This window comes from Myiozetetes cayanensis, unplaced genomic scaffold, assembly GCF_022539395.1.
Source record: "Myiozetetes cayanensis isolate MyiCay16 unplaced genomic scaffold, myiCay2020 scf2-11, whole genome shotgun sequence".
NCBI classification, from domain to species: Eukaryota; Metazoa; Chordata; class Aves; order Passeriformes; family Tyrannidae; genus Myiozetetes; species Myiozetetes cayanensis.
Window position 1 is genome coordinate 97,226,800 of NW_026087411.1, and position 22,454 is coordinate 97,249,253.

Here is a 22,454-nt window from a genome sequence, read left to right on the forward strand (position 1 = left end):
CTTTGCAGGTGTGGAATCTTTATACCAGCACCAAATTGCTTTTTTCCTGGCTGACAAAAAAACACTTTCAGAGAGCAAAGCTTTCACCCTTTCAAAGACACCTATAGCACTAAAGGGCATGGACTCAAGAAGTGTTGACGGTAAGACCCCACAGCCCCTGCCACCTCTCAGCAGCAGAATGCATTGTGCTGTGAAAATGATAAACGATCTTCAGCAGGGTGATCGTGTGTTATTTTGACAGCCAGGAGATGGAAGCTGTACCAGGTGTATATATTCCTCCAGAGAGGCAACAAAACAAGGTGGTTCAGTCCTGCTTCCCAGGTCACATCCTACATCAGCAAGCTGTTGAAAGCAATTGCTGCGGGCAGTGGCTTTACTGTCTGTCCCTCATCACTGCTCCAAACTGTAAATCTCCCGAGGAGAATGCATTACCTGGTCTCTCTTCCTGGTCGCTCCCCCAGTCTGTTAGGGGATGGCTGCGCTGTAAGGGTGGGGGGTCATGAGAGCCAATCCTGCTGCCCACACTTCTTTGGCAGAGAGATCAAAATGGAAAGGCCCCTGTGAGGAACAAAGAGTCTCACATTGGCTTCTGTTATAAAAAAAGAAACAAAAGCAGAAGGAGGATGAATTAGATTGGATACCAGGGACTGATACCAGCACCAGGATTAAGCAGTCATTTTACTTTACATTCAGAAACACAATTTTCTGTGGCATATAAATCAAAGGAATAAAACCTGCTGCAGGCAGTAACTGTCATTTATTCCTGTAGCTGTACCTTGAAAACTCCCCAAAGTTTGTTCTGGGACCAGGAATCCCCAGTGTGCTGTACAAGAGGACACTCAAGTTCTCCCTCTAGACAAGTGGCACACAAATCCCTGAGCCAATGGGGCACACGTCACAGCACAGCACAGCATCCATGCAAGCCTACCCAATGTGTGTGACTACAGCTAAATTTCCTATTTCCTAGTAACACTGATTTTTCAGACAGGCTTATGGACCACCACACAAAAGCCAGTACGGGCTGAATGGAGCATTGGGTGGACTTGCATTTTGCAAGCGTGGGTTGTGCCTTCACCCCATCACGCAGCTGAGCCTCCACTGGCAGACTGAAGGTCAGCTGTGTCCCCATATCTCACTTAGCTTACAACACAAGACCCTAAAGCAGGAAACACATGGCTTTTTTACTCACCCTTCCCAACTTTTAAGATAAAGCTTAATACAATTTCACTTCAAAATTGCAACTTCAGTTCCAGAAACAGTTGAAGATAAAACACCTAGAAATGGTTAATAGTAATGCTGCCACAAAGTGAGGAAAACACTTGCCTACTGAAGAATGACTGTGTACACACTCACAGGGGAGAATGGTGGGAAAGTTCAATTTTCCATCATCTGCTACACTGGGAAAATCCAGGTAGGCCCATGTTTCAACCTATTTCTAGAGTCAAGTTTATTCAGGAGACTGCAAGGCAGTAGCTTGTATTTTGTCTGAAGTCAGCTCATCATCCATTGAGGGCTGGAGCAAGCAGCACATCTTCCCAGCTGACATGATTTGTCATTCAGAAGAGCAAATTCATCCCAAAACACTTCAGTGACCATTGCCGAGGAGCTGCATGTCCTGTGTAACCACAAGGAATTTACTGAAAATCAGCTCAGTGTGCCTAAGTCTACTCTTCTCCCCCTTGCAGCTCAAGAAACTGAGGCACACAGCCAGTGACTTATCCTGTGTTACAGAACAAGACAGTGTCAGCACAAAGAATAAAAACTGATTAACAATTCCAGTGACACTGCTGTTCAATGTGTCCTTAATATCAGCAAAAGGAAGAAAAAAAAAAAGGCGCACAAAACCAACATATGCAGGTCAAAGTAATTTTATTAATAACTCACAAAGAGCAAATTGCAACATTTTACTGAGAAAACCACAGCTTTTTGTACCAGGGCAGAACTTGGGAAGCTGCATACTAAAATGCCGATTATGCAAATCTGTCTTATGAACATTTTTAGACAAGAATGAAGCAGGGTTTATTTTCTTTAATTAAAACCAGAATCCTACATAGTTCATTAGCATGGATTCAGAGCAAAATGAATATTAATGTAGCCCACCTCTCCCGATTCTACCTGCCAGAAATATCAAGGGAAAAAAAAGGTTAGAAAACGGATTCCTGAGCAACGGTACATGCAGCTAGCTGATGTCACTGCAAGACTGCTGGCACCTTTGAAAGGTCACAGAGATCACGGAAAAGGCAAATAATCCTGACACCTTCAAAAAGGCAAGAAAGTAGATCTGGGGAACCGCAGGCTGATCAGTCTTGCTTCAGTCCCCAGGAATGTTACAGAATAAGGCATTATGGAAATTGTTCCATGTATGAGAAATACCAGGTGATGGAGAGCAACCAGTCAGCACCAATGCACCAAGGCTGCATTTTGCCCAACTCCCCAGCTGACTCTGTGGCAGAAGGGAGACAGCAGCTGCCATTCACCTTGACTCCAGCAAGGCTTCTACTAGCATGTCCCACAGTAACTTTGTAGCCAGACTAAAGATACAAACCACAGGGTGGGTGAAAAACCTCTGGACCACTGGGCTCAGAATAGTCAGTGGTCAAGCTTAACTGTCAAGTGGTTACAAGTGACATTCCTCAGCAGTCAGAACTAGGATGAAATGTGTTGAACATCTTACTTAATGGATGGGAGGCCAGCCAAGGGCACTGGTTCGTCCAACCTGGAGAAGGGAAGGCTTAGAGGAGACCTAACTACAGTTTCCCACTAGAGCAAGGACTCTGGAGAAGATGGAGCCAGACTCTTCTCAGGCATAAAATGGAAGGGCAAGAGACAACAATTGCAAACTGCCACCAGCGAGTTGGCCATGAAGAACAAATGCTTGGCCATTGGAGCAGCTAAGTGCTGGAATGGGCACTGTGGAACCTTCAGACAGCTGTGGAACCTTCACCACCAGGTTTGGAAACCTCAGGGTCTTGAGCAACCTGGTCTAGCTTTAAAACTTGCATAGTACTTCACAGGATTGGATTAAATGATTTCCAAATAATTCTTCAATCTAAATTTTTCTATGATTCTGTGATTCCAGTTGCTTGTGTAAATAGAAGTTTAATCAGTGAAAAGCCACTAGGCACATTTATTCTGACAGAGCTTCAGGCTGTTGCACCTGTCAGGTCTCAGACACCATTACTGTGCTTCGTCAGCCAAAAATTTCATATACTGTTTCCGAGCAGGAAAATCATCAGCCGGCCTGTTGTACGCTGTCCAGACGGGTTCTCCAACAAACAGCCTCATTGCCTTCACGTAGTTCTGTCAAAGAACAAAAAGTGACAAGTAATTTAAGACCTCCTTTTCAAGGGATCTTCATTCTGAAGTTAAGGTTTCACTTGCACTTCTGCAGAAATTTTTAAACCATTTTATGATGGACTGAAAGCTTCATAAATTCCAGAAAATTTTATCACTACACTGCTGTTCCTGCTCCCACGTACTGCTGTGATATATTGTCTCATGACCAGTGCCTCCAGTTCAGGCAGGGACAGTACTTCTCCCTCTTTCAAAGAAGCCAAAAAAATCCTATCTTATGCAAACCTTTTGCAGTGGATCCACAGTGCTGAGCAATGCAGCATCTAAATCCTATTTGCTTAGTTAAAGAGCAGCAATCAGAATACCCAAGATGGCTACACAATGCTTTTGGGGACTACCAGAAGCTTTGAAGTCAGACTCATAAAAACCAAATGGGGAGTGCATAAGCTACCCAAAAAATAATGCTTACAGGAAGTGAAAAATTCTCCAGACTCCAAAAGGAAAAGCAACAGCCTCTACCACCAGCCAACTAAAAGTATGCCTGGTGCAAGGTACAGCTGTGGCAGCAGAAAATAGGTTTTTATATCCTGCAGAAGTGCTCCAAACATAGAGTTATGGGGAACCTTCCTCTTCTGTCCTTGATGCTACCCATTTAGACTCTGCCTCTTTTGTAAAACTGATAAATGCTTACCTTGCACCCAGGTGCTCAGCAATGGCAAGAATACAGTTAAGTACCGAAAAAACTTAGCTGTAAAATGCAAGAGTCTAGAAGCACTTAAAGAATTTACTTTGAAGATGGCACTTCTGGACTAAAGCTTCTGAAGTGAACAAACATTTAAGACTTCTTGTGGATTTAACCATAAGCCCTGACATTTTGTCTATGTAAAGAAAAAGTCTAAAAATAGTAAATGTCGCTGATTCACTGTTGTCATGGTTCAGATTTTTAGCAAGGAATTTTTCTTTCCTTTCCCCCTGCCGTGTGTGTGCTCTGTATATGGGCCATTAGCTGAACAAAAGAGTCGGCCCCAGCCCACTAATGGCCGAGATTTGTTTCCGTGACAACGAAGGGGGGGAGTTGGCTGGTGTGTGACTGGAAGGGGGTGGAGGCTGGGGGGAGAGTGCAGTCTCTCTCCCCGGAGGGGAACCTGCTGCGGGCTGCAGACACTGCCGGGTTCCTTTGTCTCTTTCCTGTCGGAGGGGAGTTCTGGCTGCTGCTCTTGGCTCACCTCTGGCTGGCTGCAGGCCCTGCTTACAACGGACCCTAATCAGCTGAAGTTTGTGAGTTTTCTTCCATTGGGAGAACTTTCTGTTTTATTGCTGTTGGTTTTTTTCCATCCCCTTCTTTCCCCCCGCCCCCACCTGGCGGCAGCCAAGGATCCAACAGCGCCACCTGGTGACAGGCACTGGACATTACAAGTTCTACTCCATCAGTGATCCAACAGCGCCACCTGGTGACTACAATAGGACACTACAAGTTTTTTTTACACCTTCAGTGACCCAACAGCGCCGCCTGGTGAATGGTACAGGACATTACAAATTTTGCATCTCCAGTGACCCGACGGCGCCCCCTGCTGACTGTGGTTGGAACCGCACCAAAGGGTGCAAGAAATTGAACTATTTTCCTTTTGCCGGTTTATCGGTTTTGTTCTTGAAGGGGATTATTGGTGGGTACAGGAGTATTACTTAGTTATTTTACTTGTGTTTTTTTCGTGTTCCTGTTAATACACACATACCTTTTAATAAAGGGCTGTTATTTTCCCTTTTCCATAATTTGTTTTCCTTCAATCGAAGCCTCTTAATTTTGGATTTATAATTGCTTGGAAAGAGAAGTTTGGGTCTTTTCCTCCTAATCCATCCTCAGCAAAAGACCCTTGTCTCATTTAAACTGGGACAACTGTGGATCTCAAGTTGCAGATGGGAAAAATCAAGTTTTTCATAAAAGCAGCATCTCTCTTTTTTACATGTATGATAACTGCTATCTGGACAGCTGATTCAAAGCAATACCATTCTCAAGACTTCGTCAGAGATGGGATTTTGCCAAGCAGGAGACAGCACACATTTCCCCATTTTGCAGGGACAATTCTGAGGTTACAAACAAGTTTATAAAAGCCCACAAGAACAGAAACACAGATCAGGAATACGTGTGCCAATCTCACGCTCCCATTGCCAAAAATACCTTCCTAAAGCAGGTCACCTCCTGTGAAGCCAGCATCCACTTTAGCACACAGTAGCTGCAAGTAGTGGCTCTGAATTCTTAAATCCTTCTTTCCCTGAAGGTGAATGTAACACTCATGAAAAATGCCACTGCTGGACACAGATACACTCTTCTATCCCCTCAAAAACACACAACAAGGCAATGCAGAAGGATCCATCTACACCATCTCCAACTCAACCGACAGCAGGGGCAATTGTGGGAGGGACAGCCGTAGGGTTTGGCCGCTGTCACGCCAGATATGCTACAGATGTCACATGGCAATGACTTGCAGTTACAGCTGACTAGAAGCAGCTGGATTTGTGACCTGGAGATGAAAGGTTCAGATGCTGTGAATTATTTAGTATTTTTCATACTCCTACTTCATATTTAATATGTTTTGCTAATGAACTGCAAGTCTCAGGGCATGTAGTTACTAATGTGATATATACTCACATGGATTTGTCATCAAAATTTACGGTAATCTACAACAACATACGTTCTCATCCAGTGTAAATCGGTGATATATGCCGGCAGGGAGGGTTATCATGTCTCCTTTCTCCATGGAAATCCGGATCCATTTGTCATCCTTGTCTCGAACATCAAAATAGCCAGATCCATCTAAGATGTAGCGAATTTCATCGTCTAGGTGTAAATGTTCTTCATAAAACGTTTTTATCTAGGAATAGCAAGTATTTCTTAAAACTACTGAATGCAGGAAAACTGCAAAGAAATCTGGCAGAAACACATGGCAGAGGGCTTTCAAAGCATAACTGTGTTTTAACTAACAGAGAAGACCAACATTGTTAACATGACCAAGGCAGACAGACAGACCCTATCTCAGGACACTTCTAAGCAGGCTGCTGCATTTGCTTTGGAAGACAGGAATTTCTAATATGAAACAGCAGCCCTAGTTGCAGATAACCATTCTCTGAATAACAGTAATGCTGACACCTCTTTCAGAGAGAGACGGGTAAAACTTCCCACTGCAGAATTTGGTCTTTGCACTTGTTCAGTTTGATAATTTTGTGCCTTTTTATTCCCAACACGCAAACCCAAAACAAGCTACAGATTATCCCCCCTTTTACACTTCTGTAGGGCTGAATTAGCTGCATGGGGTACTACAGCTGTCTGAAAATGCAGCTGCCAAACATGGCCCATCTACAGCAATCTGATGTAAACAGTATGTCACACCTGCCCACACACAGTGAGCCCCATCTCCAGGCACTCTCCCCCCAGGCAGCAGCAACAACATTCTCATTTTCTCTGGAATGGTGAATTCTTTGTACATATAAAAAATACAAAACATGTTTTAAGGGTTCAATTAACAGAGATCTGAGTGGGTTAGTGCAGAGAGCAGTGCAATGGCAGGTACCATCACCCCCTGCTCAGGTCTGCGTGATATTTAGTCACACTTGTACAGGTGTCCTTGAGCCAGAACTGAGCCAGCATGGCAAGAGGAGCAAAAGTCCTTGTGTCCTGTAAATTACAGCCCATCTTTGTGTCAGGTAGTGCCTATCCAGCAACCTGAGTTACTGCCTGATTCACTTTCTCATCAATTAAACACCAGTGATACACAACGGGCTTAAAGCAAACTGGTAAATGGAAATTTAATAAAAATATTGAAGTGTCACAGGGTTGCTGTTCTCAGGTCAGAGCAACAGGCCAGCACGTGGAGGCTGGGATGAGAAAGCTCCTTCTAGGAGGCTCATCTGAGAGGCTGGCACCCTTTGCATTCAGCTGAATATAAAATAGTCAAGATACAAGCTTCCCAAGGTAAAAAAATCTTCTTGTACAGGGAATGTATCCCTCCAGTTTCACAGGGTTGACATTTACTTTAGAAAGATGTGTTATGCAAGAAGCCATTAGGATGTTTTAGCCTTCAAAGTCTATGCCCAGATGACAACACTTGCCTTCATCCCCAAGAGGCTCTCTGAGGACAGGTCAGCACTGGAGGGGGCTCTCCTAACAGGAATCTTAGTTTTCAAATGAGAGTGATGGAAACGATCCTTAAAAGGCAATCTACAGAAGCAAAAGGCCTCTGTTATCTTTATGTAATATCAAAAGTCCTTTGTTAATGTAAAGGACTTGGGTACAGGATGTATTTTAGCCCTGGAAGTGTCATCCCAGTGCCCCGCTGGGATGTGCCGCTGTCAGAAGTTGGCCGCACGCTCCAGCGGCAGGGCCGGCGAGGAAACCCGCACTGAAAGCGAACACCCGCGTACCTTTTCCTCATAATTTGGAAGCTTGTCTTTATGTATGGTCACTATGTCCATCCAAGAATAATTTTCCGCTCTCCGGATCTCTTTCAGGCATGGGTCAGTCTCATAGTTATCAGCATCCAACTAAAAACCGGGGGGAATGAAAGACAAAAAGCATTGCTCAGAACGGACGCCATTGCTCAAAACGCAGTTCAGGGCACGGTCGGGAATCCCGAGGTGTGTTGAGCGCCTGTCGCTCCAGGGCGGAGCTGCCACAAGGACACTGGGTACCTGCACCCGGGCCTGCCCTCCCCGGGCCGCACGCCCCGGCGGCCGCGCTCGCTGCCCGATCCCCGCGGGCTGTCCCCGCCCGTACCCGGCGGTACACGACGCCGAGGCGGCGCAGCTGCTCCAGGCTGACGGCGCGGTTCGGCTGCTGCCGGTGGGGCGCCCGCTGGTCCTCCTGGGACTCATCCATGTACCAGGCCTCCACCATCCCGCCGGCAGAGCGCTCCCGGGGCCGCGCCGGGAGCGGGACGGGACAGGGAAGGGCCCGCCCCGCGCGGCTCCAGGGCCGGGCAGGGAGCGGGACGGGCCCGCCCCGCGGCCTGTGGGAGAGGCTTAAAGGGCACCCTTGGCAGCTCGAAACACGCGGAAGAGGGTGCATTGCGTCGGTGCAGCTTTCGTTTTGGTGTACAGCTTCAGGCAGGGGTAGAAGAGGTCTCCCCGAGCGAGGAGGCTTCTCAGCCGCACCAGCCCCGCCGGACAACGTGCTGGTTGCCGCCCACATCGCACCCGACCGAACAGCCATCATGTTTGCATCTTGTATACCCTGGCCACAGTACTCTGACTGAATTTAATGGTAAGACTCAAAGACCTGCATTGCAACCCCACAACATGGAAAAATTAAAAAAATAATGGGGGGGGGGAAGGAAAAAAAAATAATGTGGTAACATGCTGCACATAAAGCTTGTGTTGTCTCCATCCATGGAGATATTCTCATCCTGGGTGACTATATGGTAAATAAACCAACAGCTAGCTAAACACAATGGACAAGCTACTGAAAAACAATCCCTTGTTAGCATTTTTCTTCCTGAAACAAGTTTTACTTACCAAAGTGTCTTAACCACTACTATTCAGATTCTTATGAAAGGTACCAGATCCTTTTAATGCACAGTATTCATGTTTAAGCACCACAGGTTATCAAGCAGATCCTCCTAGAAGCTGTGCTAAGGCACATGGAGGACAGGGAAGTGATTTGAGACAGCCAGCATGGCTTTCACCAAAGCAAGTCCTGCCTGACCAACCCCATGGCCTTCTATGGTGGGGTGACTACATCAGTGGACAAACTACAGACGCCATCTGTCTGAATTCTGTAAAGCTTTTGACGTGATCCTCCAAAACCTTCTCTCTAAATTGGTGAAAGATGGATTTGAGTGGTGGACTGCTACATGGATAAGGGATTAGTTGAATGGTTGCATCCAGAGTAGTGGTCCATGGCTCAGAGTTCTCATCAACATCAGTGACAAGTAGTGTCCCTCAGGGGTCCGTATTGGGACCAGTATTATTTAATATCTTCATTTATTACATGGACAAAGAGATCAAGTGCATGCTCAGCAAATTTGCAGATGACACCAAGCTGAATGATGGAGTTGACACACCTGAAGGATGGGAGGCTGCCGAGAGAGATCCAGACAAGCTCCAGAAAGGGACCCACGGGAATATCCTGAGGTTCAACAAGATCAAGTGTAAGGTGGTGCACCTGGGTTAGGGTAACTCCCAGTATCAATCTTCAAAACTGAGAGTAAGTTTAGATTAGAGACATTAGGAAGAAATTCTTTACTGTGAGGGTGGTGAGACACTGGAACAGGTTGCCCAGAGAACGTGTGGATTCTCCATCCCTGGTAGTGTTCAAGGCCAGGTTGGATGGGGCTCTGAGCAGCCTGGTCTGATGGAAGATGTCCCTGCCCATGGGAGCAGGGTTGGAACTTGATGATCTGTAAGGTCTTTTCTAATCCAAACCATTCTATGATTCTAGCAATTCTGGAATAAATTTAATTGCAAATCCCATAACACTACAGGTAAGCTGATCTAATGCTGATCACTGATTCTATTGACACTGAAATTTTGGCTGGCTTTGTATGTGCTTCTCAACATTTTTAGAAGCACATACAAAGCCAGACAGAATTTCAGTGTCAATCCACTAAATGTCATGACTGCCAACTGCCAATACCCTACTGAAGTTCTAGTGCCCTGAAAAGAATATCTTGAATGCTAACATCCTGTGTGGGCCCTAGAGTCCCTACTAAGAAGTACCATTTGCTTTCTATCCTTTAATCAACCTTAATCTTGTAACTTTCTGCTTGGCTTTCTTCTGTCCTGAATTTCCAGAGTAAGAAAAATAAATGTTGGTATCAAATTAATATAAAACTCTTTCCTATTACATTTTCTATTGTAATCTACCTATTAGATTCAGGTAATCAAGTTGCTTGGATTCAGTATTACACATCTGTAATGATTTACCAACCCACTACCTACGCTTTTTCCAAAGCTTCTCCTTCAAAAAAATAGATTTCCATACAGTAAATAGGATGTTCACGTTTAGCTAAAGATGTACGATAGGCAGGTTGTTAAATCCACCTTTTCAGTACACTGCTTGTCACATTGTTCTGCTCAACTAGAGATCTGATATGGAGTAACAGGGTATTTTCCTTCAAGCCAAACTTTTCAAGTAAATGAACAGGTAATTGTGTGCATACACACGAAAGAAGCAGAGGGGAAAATCTAATCAGTGACCTCCTTACCACTAGATGAGCTTTACTGTGCAGGCTTGGATGAGAGAAAAAAAGTAAAAATCCTCACTGATCTACTAACTACTAGTTAGCCAGTTTCATCCTTCTACCACAATGTGTATGACTAAATACATAAGACCATATACTTTGCCTCAATACTTCTCTTGCATTATCTTTACTAAGTAACAAGCTTCTGCAACTCTAACCGTTCTGTATAGAAATTAAAAAATAGAAAACAACTTCAGTTGACTTCAAGTTTAAGCTCTACTATTCAATGGTACAAAGGTGCCATACAGAGAAGTTGACACAGATAACACACCAAACCTGTCTGCTCTTCCTGTATACTTGTATAGGAAAGAAAACTATGCTGATTACTGGTAATGACTCTCCCATTCAAGTGAACATTAGCCATTCCATTAATCTCAGCACTGACTGGAAAAAATGAAGTCAAACACTTGACATCTGGTAGATCTGGAGAGGCCGATCATCTTCTAGTTCCATTTCAGATAGAATGGCCAATTACTACCTTTGGAACAACACTGAAGAGGAACTAACAATGCTAGTAAGAACCAGTATGCATAAAAAACCTACTTAATGGAAACAGGAAGCAGAGACAAAGAGCTTGGACATGAGGCAGGTAGAGAGAGGAGAAAAGTAAAAATTCATTGTCCAAGTTTTCTTGTGACCTGGCTTTTTACTTTGTTCATGCTACCTTGCAAAGTAACCTGACAAAGAAATCTATAGGTGCTGTAACTGATGTTACTGTGAGGCACACAAAGGTGAGTGTTACAAGCCCATCTCTGAGGCAGATACTGCCATACCAAAATGCCAGAGTGGATCAGTGGACATCTCTGTGTTAGGTGACCTCTTACCAAATCAACCAACAAAGTCTCCCCATCCCCAGCTATTCTGGGCTGCAATACGTATGTCTGTACAAAAAAATAATTTATTTCACTAAGAGGAAAATACATAACACTTCCATTTAATATTACTTCTTTAGAAGCCTGTCTTCGTTTTGAATTCATAAGTCTACAAGAATAAGAACACTGACCCCACAGCCCTCTCCATAAAATGAAAAGAACCCAAATATTTAATATCAAATATTGTCTCAATTGCAAAACAAATGCAACAGAAGAAAATGCGTGTTTTTTCTTCGCAGAAGTCGGTATATATTTAGTGCTTCAGGCCAGAACGAAGTACCATTCAAAGTTCAACCCCAAAACAATTATAGCAGCTCAACTTGTTGCTGTCATGTTAGGCCTTTTCCTCCCATTGCAACAGTCTCTAGTCCCAGTACATCAGCACTTTTCTTTACAAGCTCCTTCTCTTGCTAGTCTATCAGCTTCTTCATTTCCTTGGAAGCCAGCATGACCAGGAATATGCATCTGTCAGAACAAAAGTATAGGAGCGTTAGATATGCAAGAAACCAAGAAGAGAGCATATACATGACATTTGATCACACAACAACCTTTCATTCATAGTACAGCATCACCTTTTCAGAGGCCCTCACCTCACATTTAGCCCTTAGGTGTTCTTCCCAGGGATTTTGATAGTCTCTCTTCCTGAAGGAAAGTCTTGCCAAATTTTGAAGATCATCTTTATGAGAAGTAGTGAATAGGATAAGGACCACCTAACCTAGCCTTTAAGAAATGCAGACAACAGCTGCAACTCAAAATTCCCAGTTTTGGAGAAGAGAGAAAAACCTATCAGCATTCAGTACTTAAACTGAGTTAATCTTTCCCCTAAAAGCCAGAGACCTCTATTTCACTAACAGCATTGGTGGTTACAGCACTCACTCAGGATACAGAAACAGGGTATTAAAAGAATCTCTCAAATTTCAGATGTCTTAACTGTCCATCCTTCAATTAAGAATTCAAAAAACTTTCAAACCTAAGCCCATCCTTGTCAGAACTAAGAGTGGTGGAGGAAGGTGAGGAAGAAGATCAAACCTGCTATTTGACAAAATCTGAGAGGAAACAAGCATGAAGCATGTGTGAGATGGTATTAGGTTTACATGGCAAGGTTTTGGTACCAAGTGGGGCCTGCTGCAGTTGGCTTCTGTGAAAAGACACCTGGGGCTGCCCTGTATCAGAGAGAGCCAGATCCAGACAGCTCAAAAATGGACCCACAGTTAGACACAGCTGAGCCCATCAGCAAAGCTGGTGGCTTTTCTGTAATGACATGTTCAAGAAATAGTTAAAATGCTTCACACCAGCCACAGAGGAGTGAGAATATGTGAGAGGAATAACCCTGCAGACACCAAGGTTACTACAGAAGGAGGGGGAGGAGGTGCTCCAGGCACTGTAAGATTCCCCTGCAGCCCACAGTGCAGACCATGGTGAGGCAGCTGTGCCTCTGCAGCCCATGGAGGTCCTTGGTGGAACAGAGATCCACCTGCAGCCCATGGAGGACCCCACACCTCAGCAAATGGATTACCATAATGACATATAGGCACACAATACTCCTCCTGAAACAAAACCCTTCCCAAGTTTAAAAGATTCAGGTTTAAGAAGTGTGCATAAAGCAGTATCTTTTCATTATGTAAAATACTCCATGAGCAACTGAACTTAGTTGGTCTTAATTAGTCTTAGTTTTAAATTATTACACTTTCTTCTCCTCAACAGGTAATAGGAGTAGTTATATAAAATCTAGTTAGCCTTTAAATTGGAGTCACCAACTCTGTAGCAGAGAATAGACATGAACAGAAGAGTATCTGCAGTAGGTTTCCCACAGAAAAAGTGCATATTAAATATCTACGTGATCCTGTTTTCTACATGGTAAAAGACAAAAGCCTATTAAATATTCAACTAGCAGCTGCAAAGTCAATGGTACACAGATTTATTTCTAGAATCAGTGGTCTTATACCACAGTTAGGCTAAAAGTTAGAAGGAGAAGAGGGAAGATATTCACTACAATGTTAAGCACTGATGTTAAGAGGTTACAGAAAAATACATTTTACCAAAAATACCTGTACAGAAGTTGGTTTACTACTTTACTGGAGAGCAAAACAACTTAAAAATAGTTATTTTAAAGAGCTTTCTGAATCATTTCTCTTAGAATAATCACAGTTAAGGTATAGAAAACAAGAATCAGTTTATTTGGGTTACACACTCACAGTTTTCCCAGTTTAAACTGTTTATAACAGTTTTTAACTGTGATTGAGTTACTCTAATGAACCAGCATCTTAGAGAGTTCTGAAAAGCAAATCTAGAAATTCAGCGATGACACAAAAAGACACAGTTATGTTTTAAGGTTAGATTTCCAGGAACAGAAGTTTCATCTGCCACCAGCATTAATAAACTAAAAATAACTATGGCAGGCATTTTCTAAGTTATAATAAGAGAGAGAAAACAAATATAAACATTCATTTAAATAAATGAAATACTGGTTCCAAGAGTCTAGAATATGTTGCTGATTTGCTTTAAATACATAAAGCAGCTTCCCTGTATTTATGGTTTTATCTATGAATGTACAGTATTATGGTCACACTTAAAAGGTTTTAAAAGACCCGTGTTTAAGATGTCATTAAAAATAAGAAATGAGGAACTTACCCACTGAATTTCTATGTCTTTTGATAGCTTATCAAGTCTTTCAAAATCTTCTTTATTTACTACACTTCCTCCCGAACTTGTTCTCCAGCCATTTGTCTTCCAGTTGTCAACCCAACTTGTAATACCTATGCAAAGGAGCATCACCATAAAAATGCTATTAAACAAGCCAGCAAGGGTCAAGATGGAGCCAACAGCCTTTTAACAAGATAGTAACTCTGTACAAGTCTCAGGCAAAAACAGAGGAGATAGAAGATATTCTTGTTTGGTTCTCTATTGCTGTCTTTCAAGACTGTATTTTTCCATTATTAGTTGAATTACGCAAACATGTTTTCCCAAACAGGTATTTAATTTAAAGACTACAATCTTATACATACATTACACCAAAAATATCTCATGAACTTCAATCAGCTGAAGCTAAGGATATGCTTGATGGTACAGTAAGCTAGAATAGATATACTGTTTTATTTGTTCAGAGAAATTGAGGAGACACGTGCATAGGGGAAAACAGAGGGCCAGCTGTTTTATGGCTTCTGCACACTAAGCAGAATCCTTCAGAGAAGGACCATGTAAGCAGATTTCTACATAACTTAACATTCTGTCCATCCCTTGCTGGCCAGAAGATTTACTATATTACTCCTTAAATAAGGATGCTTTTTTTTTTCCTCTTCAAGATCTTTGCTGGTTTGGACAATGTAAGACACTCTTAGTGTTTTCATGACAAGCAGACTTGAACCAAATAGGAAATCACCAATCTTGCAAACAAAACACAAACCACATCCATTTGTATTTAACCATAAGCCTCCTTCTCTGGCATTTTAAAAAATAACTCTTAAGACACATTTACAGAATAACTTCAGTTAAATAAGAATGGAACCTGCACCTTAGTGACCCAGAATGCAAGAGCAAACTGCAAGCAAAAACAAAGAGTAAAAGGGCAACATTTAATTTTCAATCAAAAGTTGAAGCTTTTGTTCCAAGTAATCTCCTTAGAACAGCCTTAACAGTGTATACATGAATGACATTTTTTCTTGACCTTGTGTCATACTGAACATCTCAAGACAAAAATCCTGTGGCTACTTCTGTCAGCCTTTACTGTAACAGACACTTTGATGCTACTCATAATTCACGCAGGCGATGTCTGAAGATTTTAAGTGTTTCCCCAGGCAGTTATGAGCGCTAAGTTATCCATTCTCTTCCTTATATCCCTCTCTCCAGGACTCAGCATGTTCTGTGGGCCTTATGTAATGAAAGAGCATGCAGTGTGTCTTTAAGTATCAGAAAAACTAAAATCATTAACTTACCATTAATAGTGAACTTGCTATCAGTGTAGATTATTAGTTTCTTGATGTTTTGACTCTTGGCTTGCTCTATCGCTTTGCAGGCTGCCTTAGGAACGTTTCAATACAGTCACAGTTCAGAACAGGATTTTGACCACATGCAATTAAAATACCAACGAAGTACCTGATCCTAACACAGAACTATCAAGAGTATTACTGTCATTTCCCCACCGATGGTTACCAACCTGCTTTAGAGGACCCAAAATTATGCATGCAGGTGACACCTTTATGATTCAGGCAAAGAGGCAGCCCCTTAAGTTTCACTGGCAAAAAACCCCACAAAACATTCTGATGCTCAGCTCTGTGCCAAAGGAACAGCTCTCTGCTCCATTTTCTATCACAGCCTCTATTAACTGCACACCAAGTTGTAGGCATTTCCTCCTTAGCTAGGAGGAAGGATTCGCATCAGTTCCAACAGTTTGAAAACCTTAACAGGTTGGGGTTTTATTTGGTGCTCTGAAATATAACAGGGAGATGTGGCTGGGTGAGAAGGTAGAGGTGAAAAGCTCTTTAGTGACAAGTTTAACTGCTGGCACACCAACACCACCTCTACTTGTCTCTCAGTAAAATTAACTTCTTGTAGTTTTTAAGTTCAATTCCCCATTTGAGTTATTTCCCAAACATGTAGTGTGGGATAGTAGCAGTACCATAATTAAAAGGAGATGAGAAGGGAAGACTAAATCTGCTGTTGCCAACAGAAGTTAGTCAGAATCCTAGAACTGTATGTTATATTTATCTGAGGATTATGACACTCTGATCCTATCATCCTAAGAAGCTGATTCTCCCCTTAACCTCTATTCAGCAGCCCTTACTCCAAAGTCTGAAACGAGCACATTGAAAATGCAAGGCAATCGATACATATTTGAGCCAGGCTTTCCTTATGTAAGGCTGTTTTAAATAGCTGTACTTAATGACATTTGGGAATTCTCAACGTGAATTACCTTGTTTAAAACCAATAAAGACCAATAAAACTTGAAGAGAACTATTTCTTTCAAGTCGTAGCTCTGGATATTTTGTATACTTCCCTCCCGCTCCATAATCAGTTTCTGAAGACCAGAGTTGAAACAGTCATGAGTGTGCTACTGTAGTTTAACATGGAGAAGCATTTCCAAACATTTACTACTTACATGGATTTCTGCTCTTTGATTAGTCTGCCGTCCAGGAAGTCTTTCACTGGTATTTCTGTGTCCAAGGAATGAATAGTAGATTAGTTACCCCAAATATTCACAAGAATGGATAATGACTACATATTAAAAAAATAAATACTAGAGATACTTTTCTTTTTGTAAAGGAGAATTAATATATTCCAGCTCTACCTTCCACCTGCCTAGAGCAATCTGCACATTTGGACCTGCCATCAATATGCAATTACATTCATAGTCTTCTGTGCACATCTACTTCTATTTTAAAACTTTCTGCATTACCTGAACTATAGCTTCAGCCCCACAAAATATTATTTCTCATTGATTTTCCCCAGAAAAGATGATTTCTCTTTTCCCCTCAGTAACTCATTAGTCTCAAAACACTGTCATTATGAGTCTCAGCAGCAGTTTCATAATTAAAAGGAGGCTAATATTGTAAACTCCATAAAAGCAGTAATATATTTTTAAAAAAATATATATATATATCCAGCTACTTACAAAGGGTGGCCTGGTCCCCAGTAAACGCCTATTCCAGCACGTGCCCTATTACGCCCATTACCTGAGCAACAACCATCTGTATAAACAACTACGAAGTCACCTACAAAGAAATTACCAAAATCAGAAGTTCAAGCACCCCTTCAAGGACACAGATGGAAAGAAATGTCTGCTGGCACATTAAACCCCAAAACTTCCCTTCCCAGAGAGCCCTTCTGAAAGTTAACTATATAGGCCGGGTGAATTAGTAGTGCAGAACACCAGAAGTCCCACTGCAGTTTTACACCCTCACTGCTGTCAAACCAGTCAGCCTTAAAACAGCTTCTGTCCCAAGTCCCATACTTCTTCCCTGTCTTCTTCAGCCAACCTCAAAAGTTCCCAGCTTTGTCTGTATATTTAAATATAGTCTGTAACCCAGACACATATAGGATCACACCTACAATGATATAATGAAGCTGTATCTTGATACCAATTGAAGCCAATTAAAATTATACTGAAAGACAATGTGAAATAGCATAGTTCACATTTCCATTTTAAAAAGAAAGTGAGGGCCTAATACTGCCATACACAAACCTCCCTGAAAACTTTTTAATAGTTTCACACTTGTTGCTTATGAAAGAGTACAAAAAAATTAAAATAATTAAAGGACTTATCAAAGACCTCACCCATATATGAAAATTTATCTTCACTGACTGTTGGCGTTGAGTATGTTGAGCATAATTCATCATGTTTTACACGCTTAGCAACCTGTTCTTCATTTGTAGAGTGTTCATATGGCCTTTTGCACGTAGTGCAACACAAGGATTTTAGTTCCTCTCTCTGGCTACCATTTTCCTGTGTTACAGATGGAAGACAAAGTGCACCTTCCGAAAAACAGAAAAGATAGAAAGTTTAACACATACAAGATGCAGTTTTATTCGGACTAATTCTAAAGACAACAGTGGTTACCATCTCTTAGCAATGTTAGTCTGTTATCTGACACCACCCCGAGCTATTAGGAAAACACCCACTATAGAATTCAGCAGTCATTCTTCATCCTAGATCAAACTGAAGAGGAGACGCACATGCAACGGCCCTTAAGAAGAACACGGTACAATCACTGTTTGTCCGAACAGCCACAGAAACACTTTCGCTGCACTGGCACATCCCTCGCCGTGTCGGTACCGCCAGTGACAGGACGAGCAGGAGCCGTGCCCGCCCCAGCACCGCGGCCGTGCAGCCCGGGCCCCGTCCCGCTCCCGACCCTCCTTCGGCCCCGGCGGGACGCGGTACCTGCCGGCTCGGGCTGGGGCTGCCCCAGGAGCCCGCCACGCACGAAGGCCCAGGCGTCCTTCTCGCTGGCGAACTTCTTGAAGCTGGCGGAGGGGAACTTGTTCACCTGCTCCTGGCACTCCGCCCTGCAACAGAGCGGGCGGCGGTGAGGCGCGGCCGGGCCGGGCCGGGCGGAGCGGGGCGTGCTCCCGGCGCGGCCGCGGCTCACCAGGTGCGGAAGACGCCGGTGCGGCGTCCCGAGCGCACGGCGTAGAACATGGAGGCGGCCGTGGGGGCGCAGCAGCGGCTCAGCAGGGCCAGCAGCCAGCGCAGCATCGCGGACCCGCCGCCATCCGCCCGCCTCCGCCGCGCCTGCGCCGCGGGAGCGCTGAGAGACCCTACGGGCCGCCGCGGAGGACAAAGTACCGGAAAGGCCCAGGGCGTGGGTTTTGTCTGGGTATTGCTTTTCCTTTGTTTTTGTTCCTTCCCCCCGACAATAGCTGTATTTTACAATCCTAAATCAGCTGTTGTTTTGGGGGTGGGTCACGAGGTGCGTGAGATCGCAGCGATTTAAGCAAACAACCTCATTCTGGAAGCCCCAGTTGTTAAAAGAGAATTGGATCTCACAGGTGCGTCGATATGTGTAGCGTGTCCAAAAGTTGGAGGATGAACAAAGTCATTAAGCGGGTTCTTATCCTGCTGTTGAAACCAAGGGCTCCAGGAAGGCGTGTTCCAGCCAAGCCTTGTGCCGAGATGGCCCCTGAGGTCAGGAGAAACACCTTCGCAGAATCACAGGATCATCAGGGTTGGGAGGGCCTCTGGAGATCATCCAGTCCAACCCCCTGCTAAGGCAGGGTTACCTGGAACAGGTGACACAGAAACACTTCCAGGTGCGTTTTGAATGTCTCCAGAGAGGGAGACTCCACGATCTCCCTAGGCAGCCTGTTCAGTGCTTGGCCACCCTCAGCGTAAAGTTCTTCCTCATGTTGAGGTGAAGCTTCTTGTGATTTAGTTTACAGGCATTGCTCCCTGTCCTGTTGCTGAGCACCACCAAAAACGGTCTGGTACAGTCCTCTTGGCACCTACCTGTGAGATATTAATGTGCATTAATGAGATGCTTGTCCAAGCAGGTTGAAGGCCAGATGCAACCTGCTGCCACATATTCTTGTATCTGGAATGTCGTGTGCTGGAGACCGAAGCAGCGAGGTCTAGATATGGGCCAAATTCAGTGCCTCAACTGAGTTGCTGGCAAGATCAAAGTAGTGAAGATGGGGGCACTGGTATAGTCGCCTCCAAAACCAGCCCAGTGTATATGTGCAGCTGGATTTCCCTCGTAGCCCCAATATTGATGCACTGAAAAGCTGACCACAATGTGCCAGAGCTGCAGAGTGCTATATTCAGATTTACAAAGGTGGCCTGGTAAAATGCCAAAAATGTGAAACACTGGCCTAGCTGATTTTGCCTTCAGTTGTGAAAACAGCAAATGGGTTCAGCATTACTGTGGGTATAAGCTGGATGACACTTTTTGTTTTAAAACAAAACCAAAAACAAACAAGCAAAACCCCCCACAAAACCAAACAAAAAACCCCACACAAACCAAGGAGCTTATCTATTTCGGAGGCATTGGTGGAATACAGAAACAATATGGTCAGGGCTGCATCTGAATATATTTACTGCATTTTTCTTGCTTCCTCCAACACGTTCATAAGACTTCATATTACTCTTAAAAAATGTTCATGTCTGCTTTTCTCAGATCAAGATTATTTACACTGATTGTCTCTGTAAAGGTCTCCACTGAGACTTCTCACTACTTCCTGCCTGTGATATTTTTACTTTATTGCTCTTGGTTAGCTTTTCTTTTAAGTATGGTTTTCTATAGTAGAAGGATTTCTTATTCCTTACAGGTTTGCACATTTTCATTACTTGTAGTTTTCTTTGGTTAACACATACTAAAGGAGCAATGAGCAGTAAGTCATGGGAGAAGTAAGCAGAAAGAAAAGACCTATTATACTCATTGATTCTCTGTTTGAACAGATTCATACATCAAATTTACATGCAAGGACTTAGCAGTAACTCTCCTACTGTCATGACCAACATGCAGAACTCAGATTCAAACTGGGAAAAAAAAAGATGACTTTTGAAGTCCACCAAGTACCACACACACCCTTTCATTGCTTCTTCTCCCAGCTGGTAAAATTGAGGCTGCATTGGATCATCCAGCCCTACCTTTACTGTTGCATCTCCATTGCTGATTTTTCTGGGCTGCTGTAGCAGGAGAGGTGGATCCCCTTCCTCGTGTAACAGGTGGCATTTTTGCTACAGTGGCATTTAGCACTGCTAGCCTAAGCCATACCTGTGCTTGCTTTGTGGTACTTGCTCTCTAGGTGCTGTAGCACTGCTGGACTTGGGGGTTTTCAGTCAGCCTGGGTCAGAGAGGATGTTTTGAGCTCTGTAACTCAGCTTTTTGAAGTGGGTGTGGAGACTTGCCAAGAAGTGAACTATTTAGTTCCCACCTGCAAAGCTGAAGCACTCAGTCACAAAAAGTCTCATTTGAATACAGAATAATGTAATTATATGTATGAATAGGACTTTAAGCAGGTTTTGTAAATGATTTAACACTTGTAGTCAATGTCACATTAACACAGGGCAACCCTGTGTAGGCACTGCAGAATAAGCTAATCAGATACACAAATATAGCCAATTTTTGCCAAATCAAAGCTTGCACAAGCACTTTTGCTACCACAGCTCAAGTGCTGGAAATGAGTGGCTAAGTGAAAAAAAAGGAGAGCAAGTGCCCCTGTTTTGGTGGAAACGTGGTGGCACTATGTTGAATGAGAGTGGTCATTGAGCCATGCATGGCAGTCATGTTTTACAGTTTATAAGGGTCCCATGTTTCTCTCCCACACTAAAATCAAAACTGGTTTATTCATTTATTAACAAATTTTCTTAGCAACCATTTCCGTATTTATAACAGACAGTCTGCAGGAAAAAAGGACTTAATGTATGTATACAAAAATACACTTATCACTATTAAGTAGGGGCATGTGTCTGTAACATTTTTACTTAGTCACTATGTATCTTAGCTGATTCCTTTGTCCCAAATTAATGCATGCAATGTATATATTAGCAAAGCATTTTAATCTTTGACAAATATTTTACCTTGAAATGTTTAACCATAATACAGTTCCCCACATACAGTTTTAAAGCAGAATCTGATGTGACCTGAATCAAGCATTCCCTATTTAAAACTGAGCTTTCAGCTGGGTAGGTCACTAGATAGTCACTTTATTTAGCACACCCTCTCATTACCATCTCATTACCATGACTGAAAATATAAGACAGGAAAATAAGGTGTTTTGTCTTCCTTCTCAGAACTGAGATCTTGCAGAATACTTGCCTGTACTTCAGTGTAAAACTGTATGTCAGTGAAGCTGCAAAGCAGTAATCCCTCAGCATCATCCCAGCCTTCAGTCAATCCTCAGAGGAACAGCCTATCCATGAGCTTTAGAACCTGTGTGGTTGCACAAGCCTTGTTCAGAGAAGTGAACTAGTAATAGACTCAGTTTTGCTTCCAATTCTGGAGTTACTATGACCCCAACAAGCCTTGCCATCTCTCTGTTTCTTCCATGTATTATATTACTTATTATTATATTCATAACATCGCAAGACCTTATCCTATTGTTGTTGGGATACTTTTGTTACACACCTGATTTATTCCTTCCACTTCCTCACCCTGCCCATTCTGAGTCTGCATGGCATAAGAATCTTATTAATTATGTTACTTCGTTGTTGTCACGTGCGAGACCCAGGGGAAACTTCACACGCACCAATATGATGTTCGGAAGCTCCATCTTTATTGGAAATTACACTTACTTTTATACAATTCAATAACTACCACATATTTGACTACTTAACCTATTATTGGTCACACACACGAAACACACACTATTCACACGATTATTATTGGTTAGTCAACATATCTTATTTTTTAAATTCTTCTCCTTCTAAATCTAACCACAACACTTCTATTCACATGCCTCCTGGCAGGTTCAGCTTAAACTCCCTTCTGCAGGTGCTGTTTTTCTCATCCCTGCAGATGTCCAGTCTTTGTCATGTTCTCAAAACACTTAGTCCTTGAGACTCCTCAGATTCCCATCAGCTGGTTTACTCCTGCCTTAACCCAAAAGGTCTCTAATTCTC

The 22,454-nt window shown here is 43.0% G+C and overlaps 2 protein-coding genes across 2 annotated transcripts; both read right to left on the reverse strand.

Annotated features, from left to right (window-relative positions):
* Positions 1-1,852: 1,852 nt before the first annotated feature.
* ADI1 (acireductone dioxygenase 1) lies at positions 1,853-8,226 on the reverse strand. The gene is made up of 4 exons (XM_050315667.1): positions 8,063-8,226; positions 7,711-7,830; positions 5,985-6,164; positions 1,853-3,300 (listed from the first exon to the last, which is right to left on the reverse strand). The coding sequence occupies exons 1-4, from the start codon at positions 8,180-8,182 to the stop codon at positions 3,178-3,180; spliced, it is 543 nt and encodes a 180-aa protein (XP_050171624.1). The 5' UTR covers positions 8,183-8,226; the 3' UTR covers positions 1,853-3,177.
* A 3,218-nt stretch (positions 8,227-11,444) lies between these two features.
* Positions 11,445-18,614, reverse strand: RNASEH1 (ribonuclease H1). Its single transcript, XM_050315660.1, has 8 exons — positions 18,484-18,614; positions 18,276-18,400; positions 17,669-17,866; positions 17,007-17,106; positions 16,494-16,548; positions 15,331-15,415; positions 14,030-14,154; positions 11,445-11,863 (listed from the first exon to the last, which is right to left on the reverse strand). Exons 1-8 carry the CDS (start codon positions 18,588-18,590, stop codon positions 11,777-11,779), a joined length of 882 nt encoding a protein of 293 aa, XP_050171617.1. The 5' UTR covers positions 18,591-18,614; the 3' UTR covers positions 11,445-11,776.
* Positions 18,615-22,454: the final 3,840 nt, after the last annotated feature.

Excerpts from the sequence above, each read along its gene's own strand:
- ADI1 (XM_050315667.1), bottom strand. The coding sequence starts at position 8,182 with ATGGTGGAGGCCTGGTACATGGATGAGTCCCAGGAGGACCAGCGGGCG. Across the intron at positions 7,831-8,062 it reads TCGGCGTCGTGTACCGCCGG|TTGGATGCTGATAACTATGA; the intron begins GTACGGGCGGGG and ends CCCGGTTTTTAG. Across the intron at positions 6,165-7,710 it reads TTCCAAATTATGAGGAAAAG|ATAAAAACGTTTTATGAAGA; the intron begins GTACGCGGGTGT and ends TGCTATTCCTAG.
- RNASEH1 (XM_050315660.1), bottom strand. The coding sequence starts at position 18,590 with ATGCTGCGCTGGCTGCTGGCCCTGCTGAGCCGCTGCTGCGCCCCCACG. Across the intron at positions 16,549-17,006 it reads TGGGGACCAGGCCACCCTTT|AAATACCAGTGAAAGACTTC; the intron begins GTAAGTAGCTGG and ends CCTTGGACACAG. Across the intron at positions 15,416-16,493 it reads ATCAAAGAGCAGAAATCCAT|GCAGCCTGCAAAGCGATAGA; the intron begins GTAAGTAGTAAA and ends AACGTTCCTAAG.